General features: G+C 42.2%; 1 protein-coding gene across 1 annotated transcript in view; it reads left to right on the top strand.

Moving 5' to 3' along the window:
- Positions 1–3,619: 3,619 nt before the first annotated feature.
- The window catches only part of plxna4 (plexin A4), a 192,867-nt gene continuing 178,898 nt past the window's right edge, over positions 3,620–17,588 (top strand). The window contains exon 1 of the mRNA XM_061081211.1: positions 3,620–4,864. Within this exon, the coding sequence (XP_060937194.1) occupies positions 3,620–4,864 (1,245 nt within the window). The remainder of the gene's footprint in view (positions 4,865–17,588) is intronic.

Raw genomic sequence — 17,588 nt, 5'->3', positions numbered from 1 at the left:
GTTTTCATCTCTTCTCCTCTCCTCTCCCTATTTCTCTCCTCTCCTCTACCTCTTTTTCTCTTCTCCTCCTCCTCTTCTTCCTCCTCTCCTTCATTTCTTCCTCCCTTCTTCTTCTCTTCATGTCTTCTCTCTCCTCTCCGCTCTATTTGAGGGAGTCACACATTTATAAATGTAAATGCAGTTTCACAGTCTCAGTTTCCTGGCTGGCTGCTGACAGCCCTTAAAGAAGAAAAAAAAAACGAAACAGGAAAACATCCCAATTATTTCCTAAATGCTTAGGTAATAGTCAGTGACTCAGTCTCACAGATGGAGATAATACACACTGTGGTGTTTTTGCCTACAGTTCCAGTGATGTGATGGAAGTGCGGTGCTAATCATGAATTCATTAGCACTCTTTGATGTCTATGGGGCTGTGAATATGTGATTGTGTATGTGTTTCATTAAAGTATATCTGTCATCTCACAGGTCTGAGGTCAGTCACACACACACACACACACACACACACACACACACACACACACACACACACACACACACACACACACCAGTTTGTGGATGTTACAAACTTTCTCTATTCTATCGAAACTATTTGTCAAAGCAAGTAAGAAGAAGATGGAAAAACTGTTTAGTCAACATCATTATAAGTAGTTTTACTCCTTTTTTGCACTTGTTCTCCAACATCATCACTTTCTATTTTTTACCAGTGTCACTTCATTTTGATTTGCATATGTAAGAGAAGCTGATGACAAGGGCTTGGACTAATTTCACATACCAGGATGAAGATAAGCTATATGCTAGAATAATCAGTCCAGTGGCGACCAAAATACCAGTAACCACAAATTGATATGGCTTTTTGATGGGAAGAGGCAAGGAGCTGCTTTATAGGACCCTGCAAAGATACGTGTACATGCTGTCTGTGTGTGTGTGTGTGTCTGTGTGTGTGTGTGTGTCTTATGTATAAATCCACAGAACCATAGCAAGCTTTAATTAATGGCGCTTGATGATCAGCGTGCAAAGGCAAACAGCAACTAAATGAGCTGGCCCCCCCGTCAGGGAGGATAATTGCATTTCACCAACACATTCATGTGGCAGACACGCTGCCATCGCAGGGTATTTCTGATGAGGATGTTTTTCTTTTTTTTTTCTTTCACGGTTTCAGTGTTTCATGTTTGCAAAACTCTCATTTATTTCTCAAGGGAGACTTCTGAGGGCCTTTCTCTTCTTGTGTTATTTGTTTTGTTTTTGGACGTCAGCCATGTGCGTGCGTTCGTCATATTCATGAGGATAAAGGTCGATGTGAAGGTGATAGAACAGACTCTCCCTGTGTCTCTCTCCGTGTCTCACACCTTCCTTCTCCCTCTTACTCTCATTTCATCTGACCTCCTTCCTCTCTGTCTCTTTTGCTATGAATAATACCCGCTGAATAAAGTTGTCTGGGAGTTTCAGAGGAACACTTTGTTAAGGCCGCTCCTCCCGCTAGTTAAATGAGAGGTGGGAGCTCCACTGCTGGTCCCTGTGTGAGATTAATATGCAGTTCCGCTTTTATTTTTAGAGGAACATTATGGGCTCACTGCCCTGTCATTACTCCTCAGGTAGCAGCAGCAGTTCTTTCTCTAAATGAGTCTCTCTCTCTGCCTCACAGTCTCTTTCTCTCTCTCTCTTTAGTGGCTGGACACAGAAGCATACTCACCATGGAAAACATACAATTTTGACATGACTCTCGTATTGCAACATCATTTATGTTGGTTTTAGTTACTTATTTGATCACATTTGAGCACATGTCACCTTGTTTATCTCCAGATCAGTTTTTTTTCTTATCCTTCCCATCATCCTCTCTGGTCCTCTTATCATGTGCAGAGAGACTCTGTTCTTTCAGGAGATGGGGGGGGAGATTGGTAAAATTGCAGCGAGGTTGCGTTTGACATCACCTCAAATTGTGATTGCTCGGTTATGAACCTGAGATGAGATCGGCGGCAGGATAATGTCAGGTTGTGCCACCTCTCAAGGAGGCAAACATTCGTAGTGATCACTGTAAAAACTACTTATTTCTTAGAGTCTGCGGAATTAAAATGGTAATTCTTCGACAAAGTACATTTTGACGTTAAAATGTTTCTTGGCTTTTACATAAAATATGTAAGCTGTGCTTTACTGACAGAAGCAAATATACCCTGTCACATTGTTCAATAAAACCGTCTATTTTTCTGATGGAACTTTGCATTAAGTGTGACAGGCGCTCGCATAGCTTAGAGTGTTTTTCTTTTCTTTGCACATCTCAGACAGAACACCAGACTGTTAAATTGAAATGAAAAGGGAAAAGATTAACACATTGATAGATTATAAGCACGATGCACAAATCACTTGTTCTTTGTTTAAACCTTAATCACAGTTGAAAAACGTTTTAATTTTGTTAATATCTGAAGTTTAAATTTCTTTTATTATTTTTACATAAAGGACAGATTGACATTTGTGAGTATTATCATTATCTCTGGCATTTTCCTGTATTAGTATTATATGGGTTGACTACATCTACATGGTAGTAAATATGAATTGGACTCATGTTGCAGGTCAAAACTAATACCTAGACACTACGCAGGTGAGCACTACTCCTTGTTAAACCCATCTTGCCACTGGGGAAGCCTAATGAGCAGGCGACACACACACACACACACACATTGGACCACCATATTTACAGGAAATGCTGTCATTTCTTCTTGACAATCTCTGCTTGCGTGTTTTTTTATACTCTGTGCCAGGCTTTGAAAGTATAGATCTAATAGTTCTCCCTACCGCATACAGCATTCCTATGAAAATACCATGGATTTGCATGTATGTTTGTGTGTGCACCTGGCTGTTATGGCTGTGTGTGCATTGTTGAGACTTTGCAAATGACCTGAGGACTACAGGGAAATGCTTTTCTGCAAGCGCTTGCACTTTCTCCCTAATTGTTCCTCTTCTGCCTACGAACCTCCTACTTTGTGAGTGTGTCTGTGTGCGTATCTTTAAAGAGAGAAAGGTCCTTTTCTCTCTGCAAGCATTGTCAGCAGGTGAGCGGCCCTACTGGGAGAAAAGAGAGAAATCGCCAAAGCATGCAAATTGCTACTCCAAGGGGAGAATCAATTAGGTGCATAGTAGCTGGAGCAGAAAGGCAAGAAGGGGCGGAGAGGGGCAGGGGTCCATGCAGAGAGATGGTGCAGAGCCAGTCTGATCACCTCCACTGAGACAATGCATCACCCTCCTCTTCTGTCAACTTCCTCAGCCCGTGCACTGTGCTTTAGCCTCATTCCTCTTCGGTCTAGCCTATTTCCTCTCCAATTATAGATTGAGCTAGTGTCTCAAGTGTGCAGCCTATTCACCTGTAATCCTCATCATTCTTTCAAATGAGGCTCTGCTCTAACCTCTGCAAGATAGGGTTGGAACAAAGATCATGTATGTCTTTGTATGCATGATGTATGTTTGTGAATACTATGTGACCATTACGTCAATTTTGACACAGGTGTTTGTTTCTTCCCTCCTCAGGCACATGATGCCATCCATCTCAAGAGAGGCTTGATCCTGATTGGCTACAGTACTGGTCTGTGCCTCCTTCCCTCTCCTCACCGCTCCCACCGTCAGCACAGCCATGACATCCCTCACCCGGACATGGGCCTGCTTTTTTGTATGCTGCTTCCTGTCTAGTCTGACACTTCCTGTGACATCTCAAACAGTGGTGCAAGCCCCGCAGGCTCACAGCGCTGGCTCCCAGGTGATCACAGTGTCCCTTCAGGAGGACGAGTATTCATCCTTCCATGCAGAGAACCCTGAGTGGAAATTCAACCATCTGGCGGTAGACTATCGCAATGGCAATGTTTATTTGGGTGCCGTCAATCGCATTTATAAACTGTCCCCTGACCTGGATGTCCAGGTGTCCCACGAGACTGGCCCAGATGAAGACAACCGCAATTGCTACCCACCACGTATCGTCCAGCCATGCAGTGAGCCACTGTCACTCACAAACAATGTCAACAAAATGCTTCTCATGGACTACCGGGAGAACCGGCTGCTGGCATGTGGCAGCCTCTACCAGGGCATCTGCAAACTCCTCCGTTTAGATGACCTCTTCAAACTAGGGGAGCCCTTCCACAAGAAGGAGCACTATCTCTCTGGTGTAAATGAGAGCGGCTCAGTGTTTGGTGTCATCGTTTCATATGGCAATGCCTCTCCGGACATGCTGTTTATAGCCACAGCAGTGGACGGCAAGCCAGAGTACTTCCCCACCATCTCTAGCCGCAAGTTGGCCAAAAACTCAGAGGAGGACGGGATGTTTGCATATGTTTTCCATGATGAGTTTGTGGCCTCTATGATCAAGATCCCCTCAGACACCTTTACTGTCATCCCAGACTTTGACATATACTACATTTATGGCTTTGCCAGTGGGAACTTTGTCTACTTTCTGACTCTGCAGCCTGAAATGGAGGGTGGGCCTACTACCGGATCCTCGTCTACAGGCCGGGAGCAGGTCTACACTTCCAAGATAGTCCGCCTTTGTAAGGCAGACACCGCCTTCAACTCCTATGTGGAAGTGCCTATCGGTTGCATCAGTGGCAACGTGGAGTACCGATTACTCGAAGCGGCCTACCTGTCCAAAGCCGGTACTACTCTGGCACGCTCGCTAGACGTGCAACCAGATGACGACGTGTTGTTCGCCGTCTTCTCGAAGGGCCAGAAGAGACGTCCTCGTCAGGCCTCCCAGGACTCAGCACTGTGTGTTTTCTCACTGCGGAAGATAAACGAGAAAATCAAGGAGAGGCTGCAGTCCTGCTACAAGGGTGAGGGCACGCTGGACCTGGCTTGGCTCAAAGTCAAAGATGTCCCCTGCGGCAGTGCGGTGAGTAATACTATCATAAACACACACACCTTTTGTTACTTTTCAAGCACACAAATTTAATATTGAGAACACTGGGGCACTGAAAAACACTATTTACATATGTTAATAAAGGGAAACGCTGCAGGTGTTGCTATAGGTACTTTTACTACTACAACAAATACCCAGAACAGCAGGTGTCGAGCATTTCTGCTAAAAGTAGAGCCGGACAAAAACCCTCATTAAGGAAGTTAATTCTAGGAGTGAATTTTATTGTTCTATAATTTGTAATTGAAGGACGTTCCAAGTGAGCATCTCTGGAGGAAAATCCGAAGTGAAGGCTTAACCCCATGTTACTATAATGAGCTTGGTTGCACGGCGGGGGGCCTTTGTGATCACTGCTCTTGGGTGGGTTTCTGCTCCATCCCATAACGATGAGATGTTAACCATCCACTGCCTCTTTTAATCCACTCACCCTTTAAACAATGCAGCCGAATGCTCCGCCAAATTACCATAACTCCGTTCTCCATAACAGCATTACGAATTCAGTGATTCAGTTCATTTGATTTCTCACTTTATGCACATAAAAAACAAGGTTAAATTGGGTGGTGCATGTTTACAACACATCACAAGCACCCATAGCTGTTCCAGGCACTTTTTTTTTTTTTTCTTGATCTCATACTACGTCATTAATAAAAGCTTCCAACCTCAAGAAATAGAAAATTACCCTCATCAGGATGAATTGGAAGCTTTCAGGTTGTTTCACATGGCAGGCGTGGATAAATAAACCATGTCCTCACTTGCTTATATTGAGTTCAAACAGGTGTAGATAATAGGATGGAATAGAATGTCACTGAAGAGGTCTATTGCTGCATTGGGATGGTTTAGTACATTTATTATAAGTTTTTTACGTTATGTTATTTATGTCATATACTGTACATATATATATATATTATATATAAAATTCTGTACTAAAACTTCAAATATATTTCATTCAACCTTGATACGATCTGTAGCATTGGAGAATCACAGTAAAAATATTATAGCGAGGTAAATAATGGAATCTCTAAGGCCAGTTGTCCACAGGAGCTTTCATACAGCTACATGTACTCATAACAAGATGTTAAGTCCTTCATGGTCACATTTCAGAAACATAAATTTGATCTTCTCACTGCCTAGTCCATATTTCTCTGACCTTAGCCACGCACTCTCAAGACACCATGGAATCACTGTGTTTATCTGTTAATTCATCTCTGGCACGGTACACGTGCCGCGGCGCCTTTGTCTGCTGCTCGAGGGGCTGATAAATCATGCCGGGGGTGGACCTGTCAGCGGGGCGAGGAAGTGTGAGGGAGCACGCAGGGGTTAGTGCTGAGGAATGATGCCATTTCAGCATGAGCCACAGTATCACCACCACCACCACCACCACCACCGCATAAATTAGACCCTGCCGAACAAGTGACGGTGGACTCTGCAGGAGATAGATGTAGTGCTGACCCTCATAAACACACACACACACACACATGGCATTACACTTGTAACTACTGAAGAGATGGAGGGGAGGTTTTGGATAAAGTAGAATAATGGCAATAAATAACTTCTTACAAGACCACTTATGGAATTATTTATGAAAATGCAGATCACAGGCTACTTTAGAATGGAGTCGATGCTCAAGCCATTAAAAAATGGACACACAACACACTGATAAATCAGAAGTTGAAGCCCTATTGCTTTAGCATTAGTAAATTAAGACGTAAATTCAGGCTATATATATTTCCTGAAAGTTTTTCACAGTAAAAACATGTTAAATCTTAAGTGACAGTGTTGTGTGGAAATGTAACAGTGTGCATCTGTGTTGGAAAGTCGTCTCCGTAATATCTCATGTTTGGTGTCTCTGATAAATTACTTTTCTATTTTAAATGATGCATGACCGGGATGCCTCTGATATCAACAGTTTAAAACTCATCGCTCACATCTTCTCCACGCCACGATTCCCTTGGATATACAGTAGCGAGCCGTCAGACGGATATTCTCGAACACACCAAACAAGGTTACTTTGGGAATTGCAGAAGGCAGACTGCTTTTTAGGATCCTGTACTCACAGGAGACACTAATTGTGGAGTCACACAGCCACATAAATATCAAATAAGGATCTAACTCGCCGTCTCACAGCTGTGGGACGTCTCTCACACAAGCTCACATGGGCTTATTTTGTTTCCTGAGGATAAATATATTTTTTATTTAATGTGAAATCTAGACTGATGAGGACTGCATTCAAAACTATAGAGTTTAACTTGTGTACATTTGCAGGTGACTTTTTAGATGCAGTAATATTTTATTTAATCATTAAATAATAACTGAAGAGGAAAACAAAAGCAACTCTTTAAAATGCCATGTGCAGTGAAAAGTTCTATTTACAAGCTGAGATTTTTTTTATTTCTTAAAGAACTCTGGCCCGTGGTTATTTATTCCTTTTTTTCTAATACTAGAGATTTTGTTTTTTTGTTAGCGCTTGCAGATTTTCAACACAATCTAATTTGTGATAATTTTCAGCATTAATTGTATTCATCAGAACAGTCTCGATGTTTCATAATTTTTTTTTTCTTTCCCCTAAATTATAGCAAAAAAGTATATATAACAAAATATATATTTTTTTAATGGCTGGTTTATATGTCACTGTTGGCTGTTACTATAGAGGGGACACAGATGAGAGGGGGCCTTGTATTAGGGCTGTGCCCCTTTATCTCGCCCTCTTTCTCGCTCTCTGTCTTCCCTGTTTCTCGCTTTCTCTTACACGCCTCTTTTTTTCCAGACTCTTTCAAACGCTCTCGTATTTCGATCATGATGTGTTTTTCCTCCAATTAGGGAGAGGATGAACAGCTTCCAGGCTCATTAGGGTAGCCTGGCTGTACGGACCACCACACACACACACACACATGCACACACACACACACACTCACACAAAGACACACATGTTTTTGATATGGATGAAACACTTTAAGACCGAATGTAGATTCCACACTTTCTCTGCAAGAAAAGATGGATGTCGGATGATGGATCAGTATAGAAGCCACTTGTTTTGATAGTAACAATGTTGCCATCACATTCTATCCAATTTTTTATTTTAATAACAATAAAAAAAGATTTTGGTTATATAGTTTTGATTTTACGGTGGACAGTTTTGGAAATGATGGGATTAATATTCCGCAATTCACTAATTTGACTAATTTGTAATACAAGGTGTGTCCCATATAGTAAATGATCACTCAAGTTACTTTTACCTATAATTTAATTCATAACATTATATTTTAAGTTTCATATAAAGTATTTTTTGGAAAAATAGAGATAATCAAATAATCCCAGTATGTGAGAATATGTACAAGGACATATTTGCAGGACACTGGCCTGGGTGGTAACATCAGCTCTTAATCCTGACACCAACAACCTTGTTGCTTTACACCATCTTTAAGAGGCTTTCAGTGGGAGTGGGAGAGCTGCAAGGACGGAGAAGTTGAGAGGGAGAAAAGGGAACCGGCAGAGAGTGGCATGATGGGAAGAGAGCAGCACTAGAGAGGATAGATGGGAAGTGAGAGAGAGTACGAGGGAGATGCTCCCCCCCCCCGAATGGCCATGCTTGGCTGAGCCACATAATGCATGCTCAACAGTATAAGTCTGCAAAGGGCCTGCATCCATAGATCATTGTGAAGTGGCATGTGACCTATAAAAAAAAAAAAAAAAAAATACTCTGCCTTTTCCCTCCATGTTCACTGTGTCAGCAGAAAAAAACCCAACAACAAAACAGCGGGATCGCAATAAATTCTCCCTTCTCTCTTCTCTCTCATCCTTGAGTCGTGCACTCTGCCCATGCCGCTCTTTTTTTTTTCTGTCCTTCTCTTCATGTTCTTATAAAACTTTCTCCTCATACTATTCTTATTCCCCCTCCGTCGGTCTGTCCTTCTCTCCCCTTTATCTCCACTGCTTCCCACAAGCACAGTGTTAAGTACGCCTCCCCTTCCTAGCATAGTGTTAGAATTACAAGGTCGCCTGTAAGTCACTGACGGGCCACGACCGTCCTCTCATCCTTTCTGCTAATGATCATTAATTACATGTCATTAACTAACATGCCACGGGCTCTTCTTCCGCATTTGTCATGTGCTATCGACTTCTCATTCTGAATTCACTCCAATTAATTAGATTATTCTACTCGGCCGCTGCTGTTTCTTGTAGTCTTCTTCTTGATCTCATGATCACCCCCCCCATGAACACACATGCTCATCCCTCCCTTGTTTCATCATTCACTTGAAAGGAACTCTTCTTATATGGCGTCCTCCGTCTCGCCGCTATGCTCGTCTTTCCCGTAGTATTGTCTCTTTCCTCTGTTCATATAGTTCTGTGTAGGGCTGCCGCGATTCGTCGACGTCATCGATTACGTCGACGCTCAAAATGCGTCGACGCCAATAAAATGCGTCGACGCATATTTTTTTTTTAAACCGCTGGGCACATGCCGCGGCTAGTGGAGCAGTCGCCCCAGCGCCCTCCCCTCCAGGCAGCCGGAGGCTCGGTGTGCGGCCCGCCTCAAGTTTGTTTTGGGGGGGGGGTGTCCTCGTCCACGGCGCCTCACGGCGTCGCTGGTGCGGGGGCTTCCTTTCTCTCGGACCGCGGGCCGGTGTCCGTCGCAGGTGCGGAAGGCGACGGGCCCTGGACGCGTGTCGGGTCCTACTCGCGTCACCTCAGCTACCGCGCCCGCGGGGGGAAGCCTCCGTTCGCGCGGGGGGGGGGGGGCGCTAGACTGAGTCCAGAACATGTGGACATCCTGACATTCTTACATTACAACACACATGTTTAACTAACGTTTGAGTCGAATCTTGAGCTGGACACCATTGTTTCTTATACTTTAAACATGTTGCACTTTGTTTAATATGCAGACCTAACTTTTTTATTTTGATAAGGGGTTAAATAGAAACTTTGATATCTTTTTGAGTTGCACTGCTGACTCAACTTATAAGCCCTCTTTTTGATTTATTTTTATCACGTTGGAGTTGCTAGTTTAAAACTACAGTTTTGCACTTTAATATTTGAGCCTTTGTTTACATTTTGTTTTGTGCTGCATTATACGATGACATAGTTTGTTGTCAAAATAAAATTAACTGAAATGGTCAATTTGATTTTTTTGGAGGAAAATTAATCGTTTCGATTAATCGACTAATCGATAAAATAGTCGACCGATTAATCGATAGAAAAATAGTCGTTAGTGGCAGCCCTAGTTCTGTGTTCGACCATCCGTCTCACAGTGTCGTCTCCCGCACTGACCGTTCTCCCGTCCTCCTCCTGATTGCTGAGCTTAATCAGTGGCTGGTTGCCGCTGCTGATGAGTCAGTCTAGGCCACATCCTCAGGAAGAGAGAGGCTGGTGGATTCATTAAGAACATCCAGACTGCCCCCCCTCCCCATCCCTCCTCCTCCCAATTCACCCCACTCCATCCACATATCCGCTATCCAGCTTGCTGGCTGGCTCACTAATTAAATCTCCATACATGATACCACTTGCTAAAGGTCAGAATTCATCACAATATCATTATTCTGTGATTAAACATGTCTCCCTCTTCCTTCACCGTACTCCACTGGCTGGCTGATGCCCTGCGCCTGAAACACTCACTGAATTGGCTGCTTTCATTTCTTTCCCCCTGTTGACTTTTGTCTTGTCACCGAGTTGCCCCAGTGATTTATTGGCTACACCAAATGTGTTGTGTTGTTTTCTTCCTGAAGTTCGTCATAGTCATACTTTTTGCTGCAACAAGTCGCCTGATACAACCCACAGGACTATCTCCTGAGATAGAACCCCCTTAGTGGCAGATGTACCAGACATTTAACAGGCTAATGGAATGGTCCCAGTTTGGGTTTTAGTCACAAAAACAATTTAGTTGGGTTTACGGGAAATAATATTGTGGGTTTAGGTAAGTGCTTCCTTAAGTTAAATTACTGTTGTTGTCATAGCTACAACAATAAGGCTGTGAAGCTGTCGTTGATAAAAGAAAAACGATGATCAGATATATGCTCTTTGTGTGAATTTATCCATAACTAATTGTTAATTATATCACAGGAGATCAATTGCAAAATCTACCTAACGGGTTTCCATGGAACTTGGTGGATGGGTGGGATATGGGCTAAGAAATAACCCATTAAAGTTTTCCTGCTGAATCCAAAGAAAGGCATGAATCTGGGAATTTTTCATCAACCATCTTTACATTTGCAAGATTCCACTAAATTCCCAGAGAGTAATTCATGGATCTTGATGAAAGAAATATGGCATACTTAGGAGAATGATATCTAATGATAAGTCTGGTGCAGCTTGATCAAATTTAAGGGGACTATTGGGTCTTGGTAATGGTTTATGCCATCGTGTTGATAAGGTCTTTAATTGCTGTATTGAAGAAATCAGTTGTGGAAGATCTTTTTCTTGCATAAACATTGCAATACACCATTGTACGAATCATTCTGTTGCAAGTAAAACATCTTTATTCAAATCCTTATGAAAGTAAAAGAGCATACATATTCGTTATGCAGATAATTGTCCCTTTGTGTCACATTATTTATAATTATTGCAGTTGCGCAAATCTGTCCCCCGACAAATGATTCTCCTGTCAAGAAAATGAAATGCTATACAACTCCACCACGCGGACGGCTGCCTGAAATATAAGCTCCGAGTTGAATCAACACCTCTGTGACACGGCATCAACAAAATGAAAACGATGGTTGTTGCATCGCATTGCAATAGCTGAAGCTAATTATGCCTAATAATCTGTCAACTGTGCCGTTTGTAATACAAGCAGGCTTATTCAGTTTATCTTTTCATTACTTGAATAAAAACAGTTTAAGGGGGGAAAACTGGTGGCAATGCAGAGTAATCCTTCCAGGATGAAGTAATGAAAGATCTGCTGCTGGTACACATGTGAAGTTGGTTATCGAGGTATCTGACACATCTTTCTCTTTCTGATGTTGGATGTTTTTTTCTTTTCCTAGTTTGATTTGTGAATTCACTATTTTCCCCTGCCTCTGCATCTTTTTATACTCCCGTCCCGCGTCTGACATTCTCTTACCGTCTCTCTCCTGGCTCTGCTCCAGTGATGTCTCAGTTTTTTCCCCCAGAAATTCTCATGGTGTTTTCTGTTTTGTTAGTGCCTGATTTGATTGTTTCCTCTAACTGGCGTTCATTATCTGCTGTAGCTGGTGAGCTAACAGGCAGGTGCGAACATCTGCAAATATGAATTTACAAAACATCACAGGATTGTCAAACTTTGTTTTAATGTAAATCCTGACTAGGGGTGGAAATAACAGGATAACAAAATGCAATACATGGGAAAAATACAGTTTATTGCATTTTCTAGATTTGTTTCATATGAATGCATTAACACATTCTATCATTACCCACATTTCGAAGTCGATGGTAAATCTTTCCTCAGTCCTAATCATTGTGACCGTTTTTTGGATACACTCCCCAGTGTGCCACACAAAGTGGGAGTTTAATACAGGCATACACGGTGACAGCTCTTGTTCTACATGTCGACACTCTTGCATTCAAACTGAATTCCGATCGCGATAGAGTGCCTCAAAAGAATGCTCCGTGTTTTGGATTGCCCTACGGATGCGTTAACAAAATGTCAAAGAGCAGTGAACCTCAGCCATTGGAAAGAGATTCACGGCGACTCCTGCTCTTACCGAGACAATGAAGTGTACAGCTGAGCCCAAGAAGAATTGTCTTTTCAGTTTATCCAGATATCTCCACACTCCTTTACCCCAGGAAACATCATTTTTGTGACAAGTGCCACTCTTTTTGGTCAACACACTGAATGCACCCATTCATTTTTATGCCCCATTGACTTGTCCAATCTCTGGACGCACTAAAACCTCCATCCTAAAACTGTTCTACTCGTGCTCTCGGTGATATGTCTACACACATGCAGTCTGAAGTAATTGTGCACTTGTAAGAATATTTGACCAGCCGGGCTTTGATGCTGAGGCTTCTCTCTTCCTCTGGTATTCAGTTGCTCTCTCGCACATTCTCTTTCTGCCCGAAACACCAGGGAGGGAAATAAGAAAATCATCTATGGAGACAGGACATAACAACTAGAAGGCTGTGATGAGATGCTGTTAGAAGGCAATAACAAAAGAGGAAACCACATAAAGAAGAGTGCAGACAGGGGTGGCAGAGTATTTTTAGTGAAGTGGGAGTTTGAATTGTGTTTTGTACATCTCACCCTGTGTGTGTGATGTTGTGTTCACACTCGTTGTTAGTGTGATGGAAGGCACTATGGGTCACTAGTCAGACAGACTATGTCATAGCACCATGGAAACAAAACACACACACACACACACACACACACATGCTTGCAATGTCTTTCAGACACGTAAGCAAATGGAGGCTAGAGCTTCATTTAAACTTGCAGACTCAAAGGTTCAGCTTTCCACTGGTGTAAGCAGATCATGCCCAGACAGAGAGTCATTGTCGGTTAACATAGCTGACCCCAACAGGGTTTTTACACAAATCACTAGAATAAAACGTGTTGAGTTAACATCATGACAAATTAAATTAAAACACATTTGAAATAAAGTTACAAGAGGAGAGTAATTTAAGTCAGTGTCTCAATATCCATCAATCCAGTATTTGCCATGCATGCAGGAAATATACGTCAATATGACGTGACTACGAAGTCCGGACAATGACATCATATGGTGTCATAATGCATTAACTTCTGCAACCACTCTAGAGCTTATATAGATTAAACAATCATTCCTCGTCATATGGTTAACATTAAATCACGATGACGTCATCATGAAATACATTGAATTTTGGGTATAAACAACGGGTGTGCATGGTTCATCTTCCTCCCGATACTTTTCATTTGCTATTTGAATCATTGGAGATAAACATTTAAAAAACAGTTTTCTTTCAAATGGTCTAATTCATCTATTTCCATGTGCAAGTATATCATTAAAGTAAAATATTCAATGAATATGAAATTCAGCACCAAATACATGCAGCATAAAGCCTATGATTCCAGCTTATGTACTTTAGGTGCCTTGAGATCATTGACACGTTTTGCTGCATATCATAATATATAGCCAGTAATCAATACCCTGTTAGCAGATGCTTTCATTCAGAGTGACTTCTGCAGGAGTCGCACAGTCAATGTTTTATTATAGGGAAATTGAATGTTGACATTATGTCTTTGAATGAACGTTGCAAACCCACTTAGTCGTGACATAATTCTCAAGTGCTGCCAATCATCCTGGCAGGTCCGTCCTTTAGCACAGTGGGACTAGAGAAAAATATTGAATGCCTGAGTGGCTCATTAAAGAACGACCACAAGCATACATTTCCACCCATACAGTTTTTCTTTGTTAGAGAATATTTCCCATATAGTCATCAATAACTCCACAGTAAAACAAGCTCAGAGTTGTTAAAATAAAAGAAGTAAAGAGAGTGTTTGAAACTGGCACATGCAGCATAATCACTGTAATAAAAGAGAATGGCTGGAAGTGTAGGAAAACTGACTCTGTGGATCCTCCCACGATTGAGCAGCGACATGAAGCGAAATGTCTCAGTGGTTTAATGTGTATCATTAACTTTCTGAACTTCCAGCCAATGGTACGGGGCCTTCACAACAGCGCGAGTCCAGATTAGGCCGTACATCAGAGAGCGTCGGAGAGCGGATCTCTTTCACTCCCCTCTAATCGCATTGAGCAACTCTTCTCTCTTACACGCGCGCCCACTGCCCCCTCTCTTTCTCTGTGCTCTGTATCGGCTGATCCCTCTGCACAGTCCAGAAGAGAGCTCTCTTTGTGCGGGCGCTGGCAGGAGGACAGAAGCACAGAGATGGATATGGCTGAGAGTGACCTGATTCTGCCTCGCCGCCTGGCCTCTGTCCAAACACAGGGACTCCGCCTCCCTGTCCCTCTGTCTTTCGGGAGTAGCCCCTCCGTTGCTGCGCACTGGGACTGGAACCCTAACCAGACCTGAGCAAGAACTGACCTTCTAATTTGAAGGGTTCAAGATTTGCACTCTTGAATCAGATGTGTACAAGTAATGGTATCAATTCTAGAGGAAACACTGACTTAACTTTATAAATTAATTGAATTGTAATTAATGATGTATGTTTAATGATAATCATTAGTAATATTGAGGAATAGAAAATAAAGTGTGAGTGTGCATTTTGCTCTCAGAAACTGCAGAAGAGAGTATCTCAGCCTTGCTACCAGGCTGTTAAACGAGTGTGGGTCACTGACGCCTGTGAGTGAATCTCTCCATTTAGATATGTTTTTGAGCATATTTCAAATAAACATTAGACAGATGTTAAATACTGTAGCTTTAATCTGTGAGTGGTAAGTACCACTTGTAATATTATAACCTTTTGAGTCCTACATTCATTTATAATATGGGTCTCTGCAGAAATCCAACATGTGCATTACGGGAGGGTAACTCCACCTAAAGATGGGGACAGAGGATTTCAAAAGCATTCTCAAGGTCTTTTAGGGTATTGGCCATTCAGACAGAAATAGTTGAGCGAGAAAGCAGTAAAGAATAGTTACCACAAGGGGCAGAGAACAGAATGAAAGCAGTGACAGCCTTGTCTTATTGGTAGACGACGTCGGGGGGCTACACTGATATTATTTTGGATTCAGACTAGACACGTCTTCGGCATCACAACTACAAATGTCATGTTACGGGGCTGCTGTAATGAAAATGTGTCTTCTCACTGAAAGGACTGACGGATAGAAAGTATATTTCATTAGATTGCAGAATGCGGGACAGAGATGGCGGCTGTGATTGGCAACCGGCAGGAGGAGAAAAAAACAGAACGTGTCAGCGACAAGAGATGAAAACACACACATGAAAAGGATTCTCGTCCACTTCTACACATCGACAGAAACTCGTATAATGTAATTTTTCTTGTCTTTAATGATGGAAATGGTAAAGCAATCAATCTTGGGGGAAGTGGCTTCACCTTTATTATCTTTTGAGGTAGCATTTAATCACGTAGACCCCCAAATACTACAAACTGCTCCCTTTGCTTCTGATAAACCCTTTTAACCTTTAACCCCCGGGGGCAATGAAGCTCCTTTACAACCGATGGCAACACAGAGAGGCTGTTTATCTTTGTCACCAAACAAGGAATATGAAGGATTGCACAGAAAAAGTGCTTTACTGCCTAAACCTGCAGTAACTGGACACTAGTGCAGATCAGTGACGGCTTCGGGGAATTGTCTTGATTATGAAGCATTGCCTTCGAGTGACCCTGGTCGAGCAGCGAGCCGCCAGACGACTTGCAGGACAGATAGATTGTTCTTGGCAGTAGCTCATTCTGAAAAGGTCAAACAAGGAAAAAATATATTTTCGATGCACCAATATTCACCTGTGTTTACCGTCTTTGGCACCAAAGCTTTCCATTGTCACCTCTCCCCTCTCCTGAATCCATACATTGTTGCTTTTCATCCTCATCTCACCCCTCGGACCATATGACATGATCAAATCTAAGTCATCTCTATCGATCATTCGCACCACTTCATATAACCCCCCCTCTGTGTTATTGCCTGGAGGGCATTGTGGCCTGGACCAGCCACGTTCCATTTGTCTAATGAAAGCAGACCCCATATTTCCTCTGTGGCTCGGTCTGAGGCTTCTGATGATGATGGCCTTTAGTGAAAGGTTGTGAGGAGACACTTGCGAGATTGATTGATTGAGTCCAGGGGGTGCACTTCCAGGAAAGGAAAATAAGACATTTACTAAAAGACCCTCTGCCACCTCTGACAGCTCCACTAAGCATCTGCATGTAAAAATCTAAAAAGGTTAGGTTATTGTTGGTTTTTAGCAAAATGAAACGTAACATCCCATAAATCCCTGTTCCCCTTTTCCTTGTCACACTGCAGATATTTCATTATAAGGCCCAGGAAATTTACCAAAGGATTTACGTTTACTTTATTTTACTTTTAGGGACGGTTCCTTTGTAAAGGAAGATTTTTTTAATACTCTCATTTATGTTATCTTTTTGTCTGTTTTATTCTGTGGTGTACTATATATAAGCACTTTTTCAAATTTGGGGAGCTGTCATGTCGTCCATCTTTACGTGCAATCTGTGTATCTGATATGATAAATTACAATTCAATTTCGACAAAGCAACTTACAAATCCATCCGTAACTAAATGTATCCATCACGTCATTACAGTAACATGTGGACATCATATCTCACATCTAGTATTTCATCTTACTACTGACAACTGATTTTTTTTATTTTTTCCCACATCACATTGCTCAGCTATTAATCAAGAAGCGGCTGCTTCGGTCCAAAACTCAGTGTTTCAAATCCACCCATACACACAGAGTAATGACCAATTCCCAGCACTATTATTCTCTTATCAGAACCCATAACTCATTCTGCCCACAGTGACTGGTATGAATGTCCCCCCCACCCCTCACCCCCTCGGGAGCATAAAGCACATGCATGCAAAACACAAAATGCAGAAAGTCACGAAACATGAAAAAACACTGGTCTGTAAATAATCACAAAATCAGAGCGGCGTGTCCTCAGAGCGAGAATAACAGATGAACCGCCATCAAGACTTCTGCTCCTCCTGAATCTGTTCTTTTATACTTAATTCATTTAGATGCATAGTCTTGATTTGCCTCAGAGCCATGTGACCACCTAGCACCTTTTTTTTTCTTCTTCCTCCACTCGGTTCACTTTAAATCATTT

This window comes from Limanda limanda, chromosome 1 (genome assembly GCF_963576545.1).
Source record: "Limanda limanda chromosome 1, fLimLim1.1, whole genome shotgun sequence".
Lineage (NCBI taxonomy): Eukaryota > Metazoa > Chordata > Actinopteri > Pleuronectiformes > Pleuronectidae > Limanda > Limanda limanda.
This window is presented reverse-complemented; position numbering and strand designations above follow the sequence as displayed.